At 38.6% G+C, this 19,238-nt stretch overlaps 1 protein-coding gene across 2 annotated transcripts; it reads left to right on the plus strand.

Moving 5' to 3' along the window:
- Positions 1 to 3,056: 3,056 nt before the first annotated feature.
- Positions 3,057 to 17,822, plus strand: LOC141787344 (para-nitrobenzyl esterase). 2 transcript variants are annotated; one of them, XM_074665620.1, is made up of 10 exons: positions 3,057 to 3,132; positions 4,746 to 5,016; positions 5,157 to 5,577; positions 8,319 to 8,426; positions 10,463 to 10,659; positions 14,190 to 14,389; positions 14,591 to 14,649; positions 14,768 to 14,935; positions 16,453 to 16,680; positions 16,763 to 17,819. In XM_074665620.1, exons 2-10 carry the CDS (start codon positions 4,753 to 4,755, stop codon positions 16,903 to 16,905), a joined length of 1,788 nt encoding a protein of 595 aa, XP_074521721.1. In that variant the 5' UTR covers positions 3,057 to 3,132; positions 4,746 to 4,752; the 3' UTR covers positions 16,906 to 17,819. The 2 variants fall into 2 exon arrangements, with proteins under 2 accessions (XP_074521721.1, XP_074521722.1); XM_074665621.1 differs by having other exon boundaries at positions 3,118 to 3,253; positions 16,763 to 17,822.
- The last annotated feature ends 1,416 nt before the right edge of the window (positions 17,823 to 19,238 follow it).

Genomic DNA, 19,238 nt, shown 5'->3' on the forward strand with positions numbered 1-19,238 from the left:
GTGGAAAGTTTGCACAGCACGAGCTCTCACAATAATCATATGAATGCAGAAAATATGCACCAAAAATGCTTTCAGTGCGGCTGTAAAAAGGTATTTATATACATCACTCTCACTTGATGAGGAAAATTTGGAGGACGACCCACGTGCTGGTGATGGAGATTCAATCAACAAAGGCCAAAAAGTAAACTGTAAACAAATTCTGAACACACAAGCACCATGAGAACACACAACATAACAAATGACCTCAAAACAAAAGACACTTAAAACTTACCAAGTGAATTTATAAAGTTTTGAAATGGATGTTTGTTGATCCTAACAATGTTTGAAGCAACAGATAGAGGGCAGCAGAGGAAGTTAAGGCCAGCCACACCAAGATATTTTGGAGCTAGTCACCATCCCACAGAGGCGATGTCCAACTCAAATGTCTGCCCTATCAACTTTAGATGGTTACTCTGCATGTACCATGATGACCATGGAGGAATCAAAGTACAATTCTGGAAAAGGGAGCCTAAGAAACGGTAACCATATCAAGGGAATGCAGCAGGTGCGCAAATTACTCTTTCCCTACTTGGGGAGGTAGTAACAAAAAATAAATAAGCCTACTTTATCAACTTTTGGATCTTAACTAATCATAAAATCATTGGAGACCACACACATAAAGACAGTCCTGACCACAGAATGTAAAAAAAAAACTCACTCCAAGAGAGGTCGCCACAAAAACTGCTCTCCCTGGTGGCTGGCTGGAGTGTGGGTCAGAAACTTAGTCTCCCCAGTCATTCCAGATGAGCTGTGGTAAAACTTTAAAAAATACGTTCACCTTGTAGAAATGTTTCTCACAGTTGTATGTTGTGGTTACATGAAGATATTATTGGGCTGCGTTGTATTCAATCATCTTTTTTTCTGAAAAAGTTCATGTTTAAAAGTGGTTAAAAGTGGGGTTAAAAGTGAGGTTTTGTTTCACATTTAATGATGGTAAAAGAAAGACCCATGCAATCCATTCTATAAACAGTCTATGTTCTGACAGTTACTTTATCATGATCCTTGGATCACCCACTTCATGATTACAACAGTTCAACCATGCAGTTGTTCAGGCATCAGACTGCAGAAGCAGTCCCACCCTATTACAATAATACTTGTAATCAGGGAGCCTCTGATGTAATCAGGAGCAGTAAAGCTGCCATGTTGACACCACACATTTAGAGGGGCCCTCTATTTCTATTTCTATTTGTAGCATTACACAAATAAAAACAGGTTATCATGAATATTGATCTTTTCACCGGTTGTTAAAAAGATTATTTTCCATTTTTTTAACTAGCTAGCTAGCTAATGGCTACACAGATCTCTTTGAAAAACGTACCATTAGCAAGACAATGCCTTTATCTTGCGTTTTTTACTTTCATCTTCCTCTTTCTTTTCTCTGTCCTGGAAGGATGATTCCTTCTTTGCCACATTGTTTTGCCTTGAACTACCTGCATTTTGGATGTGCACTGCATTCATTACAGGTGCGGGGGAGCTTTGACAGCTTTAGAGACAGTAAGAATCACTAGGCCTATATCAAAGCCGCACTCTACTGACATAAAATTGTGGTTTTGTAAAGTAATATATTGCTGATTGTATAGAAATTATCACTCATACATGCAAAAAATACAATTTTTTATAGTTTTACTTTGTTTATTGCTCTTTGGGGCCCCCTAGTGCCCGTGAGGCCCTAAGCAGGTGCTTTGTTTGCTTATGCCTTGGGCTGGCTCTGAGACTTTACATCAGCTTGTGCACCTGATCAGCTGTGGTCAACAAATCAGGCCCTAAATCTGACTTAAAACTGTTTTCTTTGTGGCAAGCCTTGAAGATTGAGTATCACTGATGAAAACAAAGAGTTAAAACAAAGAGTGAAAAGTGATTTTTCCACAGCAGCTCAACTCTGAAGATCATCTACGTAATTTTGTAAAGGAACATTCAATCAGTATCATTTTATTTTATATTCATTTTGTACGGAAAACAATAGGTCCTACGTTTAGAAAAGACTTTAGAGGCAAACAGAGGTAGAATAACCACCTTGATCTTAAAGCAGACTAAAATGAAAACTCAAAAGTCTAGCTCCTTGTTGTGGTGATAATATTTCATCTATTGCTGTGTCCGTCCTCCTCTGCTGCAAATCAATGAGTAAAATGGCTGACTGGGCAGAAACACAGCCCCCTCAGGACACAGAGAACCCCACTGGGTGGTTAGTGCATCAGATAATTACTGAAAACATGTACCTCTGAGCACAAAGGCGGTCATCAGCATCGATCACAACTGATTTAAATAATGTGGTTTCAGTAGAGTTGTTTGTGACTGAGTCAGTTCAATGCATCAGGGCTTGTTATGGATCCTCATTGATCACAGTATACAACAGAGAAAAGGTGGTTAAGCTACCATTGAGCAAGGCAATGTTTATTTTTCTTTGGTTAAATGAGAGGTGAATAAATGGGGAATAAAGTTATGTTTATTTATATATTAAAATAAACAAATGAAAAACAAACTTCCTCTTCTGGGGATAATAAGATCAATCATTTCATTATTTAGTAAAAACGAGTTTTTATTAATTTATCATTCATTCATTCATTCATTCATTCATTCAAGTAAAGAAAAGTAAGTTTAGAGAGAAGTAAAATGTATTTCAGCATGACCTTGAAGGGCTTCCCTTCTTAAACATGCATTATGTGAGGACATATGTAACTGCCAGCTATAAATTAATTTTTAAAAATAATAATAATAATAAAAAATAAAATCGTGACCACAAATTTATATGCCTGAAATATTCATTCAAAGTTTTGGTAGATAAGTTTCAAAACGTATTATTATTATTATTATTATTATTATTATTATTATTATTATTATTATTATTATTATTATTATTATTATTATTATTTATTTATCTATTTATTTATTTAATTTTTATACATTAACGAAATTAACATATCTATGAACTCAATGGGGGATGACGGTCTGAACCTTTTGCGTACTGTCCCTTTAAATATAAAAAAAGAGAAACAGAATAACCATTAGGACATGCGCACTCCGCCCACTGGTAACTGCGTCAAGTTTGTGTTATGTAGTTTTTCTCTTCTGTGTTTTGTGAGTTGACAGGCAATGGTAAGTGACAAAAGCTCGTTTTATGATTTGTTAAAGAGTCAAATTCAGTGTTAGAACATTTCGGGGTGAAGACTGAGGAGTTGAATAAAGTTAATGCCTAAAAAAGGAAACCGGAGGAAAAGTAAGTTAAGATCCAAAGACGGGGATGTTTGCTCACAGTGATTTAAAGTGACAGTTTGAGGAACTGAATCTGCTTTGTTTGGCAGTTTTTTCTGCATAAAAACAGCGGGATGTTGCTGAAATTTCTGTATCGGTCCGGAATTTATTAAACTTTCCTCTTACGACGCTAGATTTACCCACTGTTAATACTAAATGTGATAGTCTTTGCTTGTTTTGGTGATGACTTTCCGCTGTATCCGTCTATTGTTTGGCGCTTTCCTTGTGTTTTCCTTTTCATTGTTCGTGAGCATGTTGTCCTCATGTAACAGGTCAGCATCAGGCGTTTTGAGATCCACCTTTTGGAACTTAAGTACTAACTGTTTTAGACTCCAGTCCTATGTTCAAAGCATGCTAAAAATAAAATGGTCACTTTAAAGCAATATGCAATTTGTGTTGAATAAAATGAAGGTGAACTTAATGCAGTAACTGTTTCATATCGGGGATTTATTAAACTGTAATGTATTCGTTGGGGAAATCGTAACTGCAACAGTAATGGGTTATTGTACTGTTGGTGTTTAAAGTTACGTGTGTGCAGGGGTGGAAGTAGCTGATTACTTTTACTCCAGTTACTGTAATTGATGTGTTTTTATGTACTTGAAGTTCTTGGAGTCACCTTACTTGAGTATGTTTCTTGGTAATTAATTTACCACACTACTGTTTACGCTTAAGTCTTTGCACAGCAGTCTGACTTGATTAGAGATCATATGCAATGTGTTATATGAAGATAAAGAGGAAACTAGAATATACAGGAACCTCAGCCTAAGTTGTTGGTTTCAGTTCAACAGTTAGCACAGGAAATATAAAGTTTCATCAAAACTCTACTTTTCATTACAGCTGAACATTTCATTCCTTTGTACTCCCCTGTTCAAGTGTAAATCTAAGATTTTAAAGCTCTTATGGGAGACTTTGTATGTGTTGGTTTAGAGCCCCCAGTGGACAAAGTGATTCTTCTTATCTGTTTACAGATCTTGTCCTACACATGTGTAAGCAGTGTTAGTGGTAGGGATAAACATATTCTTTCTTACACTGCAAGAACTTTAACAGTTGTTTAAAAACTGCAGTGTGTGATAAAAGCTAATATATTTCTTAATGTTATGATAAATGCCTTGTCTTGGTGATTTTTGAATTTCCTCTTTTGTTGGTTTCTCCCAACCTTGGTCATAACTCCTCTGTGTCTTGTGTGAAGCATAGAACTGCATTTTCATTGCCTTTTCCATACAGGTCCATTGATAAAAGTAGACAAAGCTGTTGTAGCACTTTTTAAGTTTATATTATAAAATGATTTATTTTCTTTTTTAGAAGACAGGATTTTAGAGACAGCTGTTGAGGATGTTAACAAGAGCAGAAATGGATGATATTGAAGTAGCTCGTATTTGTCCAGCAAAGCAAAACAACTGCCAATGTTTCGACCTCTGAGAGCTCTTGCTCACTGTTTTCTGCTGTCTGTGTCTTAGAGTTAAGATGAATGAGGATGCTTTTGAGGTCCCTGAGAGGACCGAGTACCGCTACCTGGTCCAGGAAGAGGGGGAGGATGAGTTGCAGTATGTACGTCACAGGCACTACATCAACCCTCTGCTGGTGCTCTCCAGACGCTGCATCGTCCTCATCTGCCTCAGCGTGCTATCTCTGCTCTCACTTGCGACATACCTGGGCTACGTTGCCCAGACGCTGCCACCTGGCCTCGCAGAGGTGACCACAGACTGCGGAGAGTTCAGAGGAAGACATGTGAGCTTGGAATTCAGGTTTTTATAGACCACCATCAGGGAAAAGTAGTTTGTTTTCTAAGTCGCCATTTTTCATGTGAGAATTTTCCGTTCCTGTGCTTCCAGACTTATTAATGTTACCTTTGAATTCCTCTTTTGCAGAAAAATGGAGCGTACTCCTTCAAAGGAATGCCTTATGCTGCCCCACCTGTGGGTGACCTGCGTTGGGCCCCGCCAGCTGATCCAGTATGCAAGAGTGGGGTGACAGATGCAGGGCGATTTCGCAGCATCTGCACTCAGATGAGACCTTTGACCAGCTCAGGGAAGGTGATGGGCCAGGAGGACTGCCTCTTCATCAATGTGTGGACACCCTCCCTGCAGCCGGACGCCAAGCTGCCTGTTGTGGTCTGGATCCACGGAGGAGGGCTGGTGGTTTTCAGTGGAGGAGAGCAGGGATACTCGCCTACAGAGAAGCTCGCTGCAGACACAGGGATAGTTTACGTCAGCTTCAACTACAGACTCAATGCCTTCGGGTTCCTCGCTCTGGAGATGTTGAGAGAAGGTTCTCCAAAGAATACATCAGGTCAGTCTGAACTCACTGACATTTCACCAACACCAAAGTACAAAAATGAAACATAAAAAGAATCAGAATGGACAGTAGACAAATTTTTAGCTCTGTGCTAGACAGTGTACCTGCAGACCTCCACTCTCTGTGGACTGCCTAGGAGGCTCCACTCCTCCACTGTCAGAAGGAAGTGACATCAGTTATTTCAAAATAAAAGTTGCCTTCAGAGTTGTGTTGAGTAGACACTTTTGTTTTTTTTCTGCATTTTGATTACCTTGGTTAACCTTATTCCTCGGCAGTATTACACTGAAAAAAGAAAATGTATAAAATGCACAACATCAAGAACACAACATGAGTTGATGGGCAGCTCTGTTTGGTGTAATGATCTCAAGTGTATTCATTTCCTCTAATATTGTCTTAATATTACATTCATGATAAAAAGTGAGGTATGGTTTTGCCAGCTCTAAGATGAATGTAGGGATGGGTATCGCTAACCGGTTCCTATTAGAAATTGATTAGAAATGGTTCAATTCATTGGAATAATTTGTCTTCATGCTAGGGATGGGTACCGAATTAGGTACTTTTATAGGTACCGACTGAATTGTGTCAAAAGTGCCGGGTATCGATTCATGTAAAACCAAAAGGTGACTGTGAGGGAGTGGAAGAGTAGGTGATTTTGCATGCTGGACATGAACACAGCATTGCAAGGTTATATACTGAAGAATAAATTTGTTAAATTGAAATTTTTTATCTTTCATTATATTAAACAAATTGATATTTTTTACCACAAAAAAACACAAAAAAGTACCAAAACTTGGTATCGTTGAGTACCGGTACCGATTGCCAGGTACCAGGCATCGGTACCATATCGTTTTGAATGTGAAAGGTACCCATCCTTACTTCATGCTGATTCCTTTGTTGATTTGTTATTCTGCTTTCAGTTTTACTTAAGAACTGAACACGCAAAGAAATTCACATTACTCTCTCTCATTACTCACTCTCTTCCTATTCAATACATTTAACATGATATACATCTCCCAATGGACCAAAAACCATATAGAAAAAATACCCCTAGCTTGATGCTTATGTAAATAGGAATTGCATTTATATGCTAGCAGTTAGCATATAACAATTTAACTTTGGTTTTAAACTAGACTTTCAACTTTCATCATGGAATCATATCACTGTCACTAAACACAACTAATTATTCCAAATGTCAAAATAGTAACAGGTTAGTGTTTTCCAACAGCAAGAGAAAAGAAAAGTTGCATACAGGCTTATGGCTATGGTTTAAAGCATTGCTATAGCCACTTCGAGACACTGCATGGCGTACTTCAGTCAATAACATAATAAAACCATACATTGACGTCACATGATGTGCAATTTTAACTAAGTTTTTCTTTAATTATGTCCAGAGTTATCCAGATACAGTGCACTTATATGTACACTCTTTGTAAACTCCATGAAATGCTGTTTTTTTTGTTTGTTTTATTAACTTCACATCCTGAAGTCACTTCCTTCTGACAGTGGAGGAGTGGCGCCTCCAAGAGAGTACGCTAAGAGTGGAGGTATGCAGCTGGACCCCTCTTGCTCTGTGAGGAGAGATGCTATCAGCTCATCTCCACATTAAGATCCAAAACAACAGAGCTGCACTGAGCAGTCACAATTTGTGGTGCCTGGTTATCATTATCCAAGCATGCTTGATGAATCTGATGGAAGGGGGCAAAGTATGCACAACTTCTGGTGCTTCTGGCAAAACTAGGTCCTGTTTCCAGACCACAGACTGCTAATAATTGGCCCAAACTGGGCTGCTGTGAGAAAATTATGGAGACCAAAAAACTCCAAATGAGATTTTCAAAGTGGAATTGAAAGTTTGATTATACTCTGATAGCACAAATGTCGCCTTATTACCATTTTGTAGAATTTAAGAAGTACATTAATTTCTTTTTTTTAATGTATTGAGCTTTAACTTCCTGTATAGCAGATTTTGCATTAGCAGAGGTCAAGCATCAGCTTTCTGAGTGAGAAAATTAAACTAAAATTAAGTGCAATGAAATGCACTGGCAGTTTTTTACATACTGGTCAAAAACTGTAATGAGGATCAAAAGGTTCAAGAAGTTGATTGTTGTTTTGCTGCCTTGGAAGTATTTTAATGGTTTATATTACAGTTAAAGGAGTCATAATGGGCACTGCAGCCATTTTCTTACAAGCCTTATATCCATTAAGCTGCAGATTTAAATATTTATAGTGTTTGCATTGTGCTCTCAGTCTGATTGATTGCAGGGAAGTCTGTCGCTCTCCATCAAGATGTGAATTCTTAATGAGTGTTAATGCAGGACGGATAAATGGAGCTGATTTCTGAGCCTCTCCTCTGTGTTAATGTTGGAATCTTCACACGCTGTTCAACTTGAATTAGCGTGTTGTGAGTCAGGCTGTGTAATTTGTGTTACATAATGATAAAATGGCTCACTGTGCCCTTGATGTGTGATGACCTGTTAAATCAGAGCGCCTGCCTGACATGCTGGCGGGATGGCACGGGGCATGCAAGTTCTTTTCATGATCCTGGCTTTTTTTAAGTCTGAATCCTCCTGATTGCACAGCCTATTTCCTCCCTCCTTAGCCCAAAAAGAGTTAAATTTAGTTCAAGCTGCCAGAAGCAGATTCTTTTTCTGACAGTGGAAATGGGACATCGAAACAAGGTCAAGTTAAAGCAGCTTCACGTTGATTATCGACCTGCCTTCTTCTCTCTCTTATCTCAGGGAACTATGGCTTCCTGGACCAGATCGCTGCTCTGAAGTGGGTCCAGAGGAACATCCACGTGTTTGGAGGAGATCCTGGGAAAGTCACCATACTTGGACAGAGCTCAGGTATGAGAAGAGTGAAAAAGAAAGTACAGAAATAGGTGTCATGATAACCAGCTGGGAGAAATACTGCTAAACTGTTTTGTTATGACACAACTTTACATGTCATCGTCAGCTGTTTTCATACTGTCTTTCACATTGAAATTTAAGCTTTTTCCATGAAAAATGTTGCACCTCCTCTATTCCTGCTTTTTCTGTTCTGTTCGTCTAAACCAGTTGGTAACCCTCACATCCAGAGTCCAAATCCCATCCTCACAAGCCATATCTCTTCTGTGGATACTTTGTTAAATGCATTCTTAAACTTAAGGTTAACTGGTAAGAGTTGGCACGTAGAGCTCTGCTGTTGGAGCAGACAAGTGATATTTTTTGATATGACTGCACCATCAAGTGAAAACAAATCTAAACTCTGTTTGGATCAGAGGTTCAGTTTACATCGGTTGTTCTTCGTAAAAGCATGAATTTGTACTACTCTGACTTGCCATCAGAGAGTTGGTTTGGGAGGGCATAGATGGCTTAGTGGTCTAGGTTGTGCCCCATGAGGTTCGCCCTTGAGTGGGTGGCCCAGGTTTAAATCCAACCTGTGGCCTGTTTCCTGCATGTTGCTCCCCATCTCACCCTGTTTCCTACTCTACTCAATGACATCTCCCATTTGATTTAAGGCAGAAAAAGCCTCTAAAATAACTTAAAAAAAACACATAGCACATACCGTGTTCTTACGACTGCAGCACACTGATCAGCAAATCCAGTAGTGAACTTAGTGAAGAAAGTGTCCAACAATCTTGTTTGATATGCTGGTCTTTTTAATTTGATGATGTTATTGCCCTCTGGGCTTCTTCAAGATCATTACACATTGACAAGCACAGATATTATAAAGGTCACACTCCTACTCACACTTGTGCAGATGATCAGGTAATCATCCTCTAACAACATTTTGAGCTTGAAAGTAAGAGCCTTCCATCAATAAACTAAATTAAACAGAACATACTGCCAATCATACCTTTCCTCAAGGCTTTGCACACTTTATACAGTTTTATGTCATATTTAGGTGGGATTTGATACCTGGAGGGGGGGTTCTGATTTAAGGCTTTGGCTGATTATTTGTCCAAAATAGGGCTGCACTATTGTGGCAAAATTGTGAATCCCTTTTTTATTTTGCTTAGAACTGAGATCATAATTTTCTGGCATATCTTTTTTTTGCCCCACAAAATGTCTTTGATAAACTTTAGGGGAATAAAAAACATTCAATTACTCATTTATTGGGATGGGTGTTGATACAATTTTAGCGATTTCATTGCCTTTATTGATTCCATAACCCCATCAACCTGAATCTTTTTCAATTCCCTTATCAATTCCTCCTGTGAATCTTCTGTGCAAAACAAAAATCATCAGCTTTATCCCAAACTACAAAAACAAACACACATGCACATGGTGATATATATCGAAGCAGGCAAAATTATTGAGTTCATTTCATTTATTGAACAATAAATTGATTTATTGGCTATCGTCCCAGGCCTGACTGTTATCCATCTGCTAAGCTAGGAAAGCTTGGGAAGAAAAGACAATGTAAGGTCCAGCTGCTCCCAAGTTATTCAGATAGTGTGAGCAGCCAGCAGCAGCAGGCTCATGTGTTGCAAAGACCATTGGTTAAAGGAGAAGGCAGCGGTGGTGCTGAATTATAATGCAGCCCGTGAAATGAAACGCTTAAGAATCATCCGTGTTTAGAAAAAAGATCACGCGCCTGTGAATCAAGATCACAATGTGCAGCCCTAGTCCAAATAATCCTCAAGTATGTGGTGTCAATACGACTGTTTTACTGCTCCTGGGTGCTTTGGAGCCTTCATGATCTGGAACCACAAATATTAAATCTGGTTAATGTTAATGGTAACAGAGCCAAGAGGAAGACTGGAGAAAAGAGCTTGCTTTGTTATATACCCAGATCATTTTCCCTGTTTGTGTTGCTGTGTGACAGAGCACACACCAGGACAGCAGACTAATTGTCCGACTCAGTGTTTTGTAATACCTTTGCTCTGACTGGACTGCAGGTGGGACATCAGTGTGGGTCATGATGATGTCACCGCTGGCGAAGGGTCTCTTCCACGCGGCAGTGGACATGAGCGGCTCCTACAACATGAACGCCACAATGGAACAGGCCGAGTCTGACAACCTTGTGTTTCTGAGAAAAACGGGCTGCACAGACGTGGCATGCCTCAGACGGCTGACTGTCAAACAGATCTTGCAGGTATAAAACATCCTCTAGCTTTTGCCTCAAGTCTCTGTCATGTGTCCTCCTCTTATTCTTTCCAAATTTCCCTTAAGTTTTTTTTTACGCAGCTAAAGCTTCAAAGTCTAACCCTTGTAAAAGTATCTCAGCTATGCAATTTAAAGAAATTTAGTTACTGAGGAAAAAATCCCTTTCAGTGGCAATTATCTTTAAAATCTTTAATATTTGACACAACCATAAAAAGAAAATCATTTTTGCTCATTATTTGGATAAATGGTGAATTTTTATACTTCCTCTAATTTCTTCCTTCCTCCCATTTCAATTAAAAATGACACTCAGGTATTAAAGCCCCTGAATGTTTCAGTTTTACTGCGACAGATAATGAAAAAATTGGACTTCAAACCTCATGGGAAGAGTTTTTGGCTGAAATCTGCAGCCATAACTCCACACCTGTGCTGAGAGCCTGTTGAGATTTATGAAATAAAACTTTTCTGCAATAAGAAAAAATACATTTTAGAAAGAGCTTCAATTCCACACGCCTCAGCAGAGCCTAAGGATGAACCGAGAATATTATATTTAATGATCAGGATAAAAACTGAACTTTTATAAGTGCAGCAATCATCTGACTTTATATGGCTGTTATATTCTTAAAATGTCACATCACATTTCTGCAGCTGACACTCAGGACAACTCCAAGGGTCTGACTGAATATTTTATTTTAAATCTTGTTTTTTAGTTCAGATTGTTTTGCAAGATTTTGTGTCAATCACTTGACTTATTTTTCCTGCAAGTTTGTGCAGTCCCGAGGCTTATTCTGACTCATTTCTTCACATTCCAACCCGCAGTCTGAAACTTTTACAACACATCAACACATGGATTCATCCGCTGCTGAAAATAGTCCTTCAAAAATGCGCAATTTACATGTGAAAGGGAGGAAGTTCATAAAATGCTACTGAGAGGAAGAGAAATCAAAGACATACTCTGATTAATGCTTCAAAAACAAGTATGTCACTCTTTTTATTCTTTCTACACTTGGTATAAATCATTAAAAGTACAATTATTTAAACAGAAAAATCAACGGAAAGGCTTTATAAGTTGGACAAAGTTCAGTATTTAAGTATCATAATAACAAATGGATATTTTTGGAAGTTTGTTATGAATGTCATCAAGCTATGGTATGGAAAACATCCAGCCCCTTGCCCTGTCCCGCTGCAGTTTCTCATACCTTTGCTCTCTCCAGACTCTCACGTCTGTTTTCTCAGAAAGAAGCTCATAAAACATTAATTTTAAATGCCATTTTCCTCCCAGTGGCATCAAGAACAGTCTAGACACAACACATAAAGTAAGATGAGTCTATTAAGGAGGCAAAGCACAAACAAGACACCGAGCTGAAAGATAAAAGTTTAGATTTACTTATTGTCGTTAAAAAGAAAGATCTTGTTCTATATATCTTTATTTTTTATGTTATTTTTATTTCTGTTTGTTTATGGTTGTCCCCTTGCATGTCTCTGGTTTTTATTATATTTCCAATATCTACAGCCCTCTTATTGCTTAGTTTGTTGATTTCATATACCCTTTCTTAATCGCCTTGTACAGACACACACTGTAAGCCCAAAACAAACTCTCAGGGTTGCATTTTTATGTTGCTTTTGGTTTGTTTGATTGTTTATTTGATGACTGGGCTTGGTTTATGCATCACTCATGCTGTATTCCCACATGCACACCCCACACCTCCTGCTTACCTCTCTGCGTAAACACAGCAGTGTGTCCTGAATCTATGTATCATTCGTTTAGTTGATACTCAATCACAAATGAAAAAATATATTTTTAGAAAGAGATGAACACACTTGAAAGATCCTGACAATTTTTTTGGTTGTCATTTCTTAGGAGTAGGGATGGGTACCTTCCACATTTGAAACAATACAGTACCGATGCCAGGTACCTGGCAATTGGTACCAGTATTCAACGGTACCAATTTTTATGCTTTTTGTGTTTATGTGGTAATAAATATCATTTTTTTTAATCATAAAGTATAAATTATTTTTTAGTTTAACATATTTATTCTTCAATATATAACCTTGCAATGCTGTGTTCACGTCCAGCTTGGAAAATCAACTACTCTTCCACTTGCTCACAGTCACAAGGACCTAAACATGGTACCTTTTGATTTAACTTGAATCGGTACTTGGTACTTTTGACAGAATTTGGTCGGTACCTTTAAAAATACCTAATTTGGTACACATCCCTACTTAGGAGACACTCATTAAGCTCTTTTGAATAAGACGTAGCTGTCCATCCTTGCGCGTGCAACTACCAGCTTCATCTACGCCCTCTTGACAGATAACATACTCTGTCTACAACGTTTAGGTCACGATGGTTGGACTAGAGACATGGCTGGTTGGTAACGTAGCATATGAAAGGATCCAAACCTAAGAGTGTGCACAATGACCTAAGCAGGAACAAGCTGCATGTCAGGTTTAAAACGGTGTTATAAGAAGGCTTCTCTCCATCTTTCTTTCTATGATCACCTGCAGAGTGTGTGTAAGGTGCTGCTGATGATCAGAAACAAGCTGAAGATTGGGACAGTCATTGAACTCTTCAAAATCTTTGGTTGTAGATGGTGATTTTACACAGATAAGAAAAAAAACACAAGATTTGTCGGCATTTAAACTCGGGGAGCTGTAATTATTTTTTACTGGTTTTGTATGCAGTTACATTTTCAAGCTGATTTAAATCAACTAAATGTGTTTGCTTTTCCTTTTTGCAAAACGGTTGTTTAAAGTTTATTTTGAAAGCCTGTCTCCTGTGGACGCCTCTCTTAAAATAAAAGCAGGGTGAATTTTAAATTTGAAATGGCTAGAAAAAAAATGTTTCAATGTTATTTTGGATGCTGTTGTCTGTAACCTCTCAAACTCAGAATAATGACCCACCTTGACACCAAGAATATTATTTGGACCATCCAAACTTCAATCTCACAACTCTTGACACTTTGTGATAAACATATTTTTACTTCAGGAAGGAGAAAGAAAACACTGCATTGCAAATAAAAGTCAACTATTAAAAACAGCAAAACAAAAATAATTTCAGAAGCAGATAGTTAATTGTTAAACTGAAAACAAAAGTTTGTCCCCCATAATAGCTCACCTGCAGTACTTCCACAGCCCACTTGGTGGCTGCAGCCCCAGATTAGCTGTTCATTTTTTGTCAAATAGTTTATTTCCTTGCATTTTGTTGTAGTTTGACCAATGTAAGCATGGTAAATATTTGCTGGGATAAGAAGAAGGTGGGAGAAAGCATGCTGTTGAGATTTTTGGCTAATACAGATCATGCTGATGTAATCTCTATTTACAAATGCTGTATGAAGAGCAAAAACAGGCAGAACATGATCCACCATAACAACATCCTGAATTTATGTCTCCCTTTAAACAGATATCTGCAGGTAACAACCTGTTTTAGATCAGAAATTTTCACTGAGACACAAATTTACTTAGTGCTCAATGATGGCTGAGTTCATCCAGCTTTCAAAATCCTCTACTCTTTGCTCTCAGGCTGTGCCGTGGCAGGAGTATCCATCCTGGGCAGCAGAGGAGTTATCTGACCTCCCTGTCAAAGGACACTTTGTCGGTCCAGTTGTAGTGGTGGATGGATATGTCCTGGAAGCTCCTCCATTTGAGGTGTGGGAGAAGAAAGGAGACTACAGCGATGTTCCTTTTCTGATCGGGACGACAGAGCAGGAGGAGGACTTTGAGTGAGGACTTACTACTACTACTACTACTATTAATAAGAATAATAAAAATAATAATCATATATTATAATGTATCAGTTTATAAAGTTTTTAAAGAGCTCAAGGTCGCTTTACACAAGAAGACTTTTTCTTAATGATTAAGGGATTATCACTGTTAGCTTGTGCCTGTCAGACTGTACTCAGGGATCTGTGTTTCCTCTGCAGCCCTCTGTCTCAGAACATCTCCACGTGGACCTGGGGGGACTACCGCTGGTTTGTAACAGGTAAGAGCTGCCGGTCCTGGACTCTTATTGCACATTTATCGTGATTAAGTGCTAAAAGAGAACACTGTTTTTAGCCAGTGTATATGTGTAGATGGTCACACCTCTCTGCTGCCTACAGAAAAACTCCAAACTTTCTCTGAGAGTCTTCCCAAGGAAGCGTTGGCTCTATATCCAAGCTCCGACCCCTGTCCCACCATAGACCGCTGCCCAGAGAGGTCATACACCACCATGGTGTCTGACATCAGGAACACCTGTCCCTGTGGCGACCTGGCTTTGAGGGCGGCAGGTAAACAACTCTCTTAATGTGCCTAAAAGCCATAGTGAATCCTGCAGGATTCATGGTCCTGTGGATGTGGTTGGCCTGGAATGAATGTTTATGATTAAGTTGTTTCAATAAAGGCAGAAGCCTAAGGAAAGCATAGCAGCTTTTAAAGTTAGTCTGAAGCTGTTGTCAGTAAACGCAAACCTGTAAAAGATGTAACCAAAAACTGAGCAATTATTTATGTGCTCTAAAATTCAGTAGGCAGATATAAGAGCCCAGATTTCCTCCTCCCCACTGGACATGTCATTTGATGATATAGCACACGTCATGGGAGAAATCTGAAAAAATACAGATATTAAGTTGTAGAGATTAAGAAGAATGAGGTAAATGTGAGCTGTAGGAATGGTGCTGTTTTCAAAAACAGTTTGAGCTGGGTGCTACCTATTGAATATATATATTTTTATGAAATTATGTCTTTTAATGGTATATACACTGCCTGTGCTGTGATAAAATGCTTGTGAAGGCTTCTGTTGCTAACCAAGTAGCCCCTTAGGAATTATTAAGATTTTTCAGTCCCATCCAAAAAGCATCCCACGTCTTCTGCTCTGAGGGTCCAGAGTTCAAGTTTCACTTCAGGCAGAACGATATCTCTCGTGTAATTTTCTCTTTCGGGATCAATAAAGTACTTTTCATCTGGTTATTTAGTTTAAAATCTATTTAACACGTGAAACAAAAAATCTCTGTTATTTAAGTTTCATTGCCAAGATCAGCAGCAGTGCAATCCAACAAATCTTTCAGTGGAATACACCCCCAGGTTCTGCTTTCATGTGCTGATAATATGATTTGAATTGAGTTCACTCTGTGATACATGCATGAGCTCCATCAAATACAGCACAAAGTGTCTGACTGGTATAAAAAGCAGCAGAACAGGCTTAAGATCTGACATCAACAGGTCATACAGAGTCTCCATAAAGTGCCACAACAGGAACTCCAGAGTTTTAACTTCTGTTTTCTTTTTCTTTATTTGAATATTTTAAGAACTGCCTCCATGTAGCACTTCAGTCCATCACATCATCAGTGCACATAACGAGTTATTTTACTCTGAAGCAGAGATCTTAGCTCACTTCTCGGTGAGTTTGCTCTGCAGTATGTTTGTGCTTCATGCAGGTTTTGTGCCTGTGGGGTCTGTTAAACTCACTCAGCAGTGCAGCTCTGAGTAAACTGACATTTAGCTGTAGAGAGAGGAAACTGCAGGGCATCCTGGGTAATTTTTACTCCATGGTTCATTGGATTCTTTTATTTTCATGGAGCCGATTTGTACTCTGCTGCAGACCTTTACTCAATCTGGGACGATGTTAAATCAGTGAGTTAGAGAGGTGATGCAGATGTCATTAGCAGAAGAAAAATCTAAATATTCTCAGATAATATGAATGATGATTCAACTTTTCACACAGCACGACTCAGATATGGGGAAATTTAGCAAATAAACATAAAAATGTGTTTCATCCCTCACTTTAGTTTCTAAACTCTCTCGTTTGCAGCGGCCCTTGACAGCCCCGTGTATCGATACCTGGTGACGTACACGCCATCAGATCAGGTGAACACGTCCTCTGACTTGCTGACCTTTCCAAGCCGCTTCTCCTTCCACTGTCTGGACATCTTGACGTTTTTCGGGGGGCTTGAGGACGCTTTGGGGAAACCTCTTTCTGACAAAGACCAAAAGTTCCAGGATCTCATCACACACCACCTCGTCAACTTTGCCAAAACAGGTGAAGACACTTCCTGTCATGCTGTTCATGTTAACTGTAGACTTTATGAATGTAAGACATACCCTCCTCTTCTGTCTTTTAGGTAAGATGGCGGACGAGTGGCCTGAATACCCATCATCCACTGCTCTCCTGTCAGACAGCCTGTCTATGTCGCAGAACCACTCGGCGGCCCGGTGTGAGCTGTGGAAGAGTAACGGCCTGTACGCCTATGCCTGGATGAACTGACCACACACTGAAGACTCACGGTTATCGATGAGTGTGTATCACGCTTTAAGTCACTGCTTTGTTACAGAGAGTTGCAAAAGATATGAATCTACTCCAGCTTCAATTCTGCAGCTCAAACCCACCTGACTTACTGTGAATTTTAAAACACAGCAGAAGATTTAAAGTTTCAGAAACTACTTTATTTTCCCTCCAACAGATAGATCTCATGAAGATTTAATCTGCTTAGTTGAGCTGGAGAAACTGTGTCTCCTTTTCTTTTTGGCTTACTGCCTCCATGAAGGCGTCAAGATGCGTCTGAGTGCCCAACAAAAGCATGTTTGTTTTTTTTATTACACTCAAACATCCTTCTGCTTCTTCACTGCTACATCTTTGAGTATTGGCTTTTACGTTTCGTGCTTTATGTAGGATAGTTTTTCAGTGCACAGACGGTTTTTGCTGACACTTTTGTACTCTTTAAGGAAATTGTAAATTCAGGGAAATAACTGATTTGAGAAGGGAATGTAAGACTTTTCTGCCTGATCATGCTTTAAACATTTATGTTATTAAACCTGTGAGTTCTTGCTCTTTGCACATGCCCTCTAAAGTTTTGCACCTGCGAACTCATTTTATAAATTGTACATTTTCACCTCAGATTTGAGCTGAATTTATATTTTATACTTTTTTAAAATTCTTTCCTGAAGCTTTGTGTTGAATCAGATCAGCTTTGCCATACACTTTTAACAGACTCTAACTCTCTGACTCTCTAAACCACACTCAGTCATGCCCTCATGATTGTTTTGAACCACTCATAAGCTCTAATTTCTTTACACTTTGACAGCTGTGTTCGGTTTGATCACTCTTTTTACAGTCAATAAAGTGAAACCACTTCAATGTTTTGGTTGTAGTTTCTTATGACATATCTTTTACTGGGAAAGCAGATGTGTTTATCCATTTTTCCACCTTTTGGGGGCATCTAGTTGTTTTCTAGGTGGTTGAAGGCTTTACTGGATCTCATGACTGAAAACCTGATCTTTTCTTGTTTGATATGATCTACGACCTCCCTTAGTCAAGTATTGTGTGAAGGGGGAGAGCATGGTTTTTAAATAAAATGAGGTCGAAAAGGCCAGCACGCAGCATTTTGTTGATATAAAACTAGGTGTTGTAAACATGGGGACACCAAACAGGGCCACAAAAGGTTCGGGGTCATGTTCCATGTCAAGCTCTATTGCAAATGTATCAAAAATTTGGCACCAGATATCAATGAGGTTTGGGCAGGACCAGAACATGTGTGTGTGTGGTTGGCAGGTGACTGTTTACACCTGTTGCAGCCGTCATTGGTATTTGGATAAATCACAGCCTAATTAATAAGCTGTGTCTTGCACACATAGAAAACGAGGGACCTAGATCAATAATGTGTGGAATCATCACCGCATGTCTCCTCAATGGAGCCAATGGAGTTATAAATGACTAAATAGAGTGTTTTGGAGCAGGTTTGAGAGTAAGCAAAGAGTTGGTCAGGGAGCTGGGGGGGTGGCTTGAACAAAGTTTTCGGCATAAAGGAAACAGAAAAAGTACGATTCTGGCAACTTCAGCCTGTTTGCAAGCTCCATAATGTCAGTGAAAGAGTTTATTATTTTTTATTTTTTTCTTTAAAAGGTCTTTATAAAAGCCCCTATCTTGCCAGATACAAAAAGTATATTAATAGTTTGTTAATCAGCAATGGAGAAAACATTTTACTACTGATCACAATATAAGACTTCTTATCTTGTCTTGGGGATGGGTCTCTGTTTGTAATTTAATAAATCAAATAATAATTAAATGACATTCAATAACATTAGCCAATCTACTCCTGTTAACGTTTTTATAAGAATCTCAAGTCAAGATTAATTCTGTGTTTGTGTGGCTTTTGGCGCCCCATGTGGACAAAGTGATACCCCCTCTGTACACTGATTGTTTTTCCTGCAAATGTGAAAAGTAATATTTTCCAACCAAAATCTCATTCTGCTTTCCTCTTAAAGTAAAGTGCTTCATTTATTTTCTATGAGGAAAAATGTAAACAGCTGTTTTCTTGATGTAGTTCACTCATCTGGTGTCACATCTACCCTCCCAACAACAGGAATCAGAAAATGAAATGTATTACAGCAAGGCCTTTTGTTGACAAACTTTTTTTTTCTCATCTCATAACTAACCATTAATTATTATTTTTTTTCTTTTTCATAAAATACAAAACATAAAAACCTTCACATTGACTTGTTCAAAGTTTTCATGGCTCCCTTAATTTTTTCTATTTATTTTGATTCATTCTATTTTATTTTACTTTAATTTAATCTTATTTATTTGTTTATTTATTTTTT

This window comes from Halichoeres trimaculatus, unplaced genomic scaffold (assembly GCF_033239565.1).
Source record: "Halichoeres trimaculatus isolate MK-OKI-2021-1 unplaced genomic scaffold, fHalTri1.1 fHalTri1_scaffold_3, whole genome shotgun sequence".
NCBI classification, from domain to species: Eukaryota; Metazoa; Chordata; class Actinopteri; order Labriformes; family Labridae; genus Halichoeres; species Halichoeres trimaculatus.

Excerpts from the sequence above, each read along its gene's own strand:
- LOC141787344 (XM_074665620.1), top strand. The coding sequence starts at position 4,753 with ATGAATGAGGATGCTTTTGAGGTCCCTGAGAGGACCGAGTACCGCTAC. Across the intron at positions 5,017-5,156 it reads GAGAGTTCAGAGGAAGACAT|AAAAATGGAGCGTACTCCTT; the intron begins GTGAGCTTGGAA and ends CCTCTTTTGCAG. Across the intron at positions 10,660-14,189 it reads CTGTCAAACAGATCTTGCAG|GCTGTGCCGTGGCAGGAGTA; the intron begins GTATAAAACATC and ends CTTTGCTCTCAG.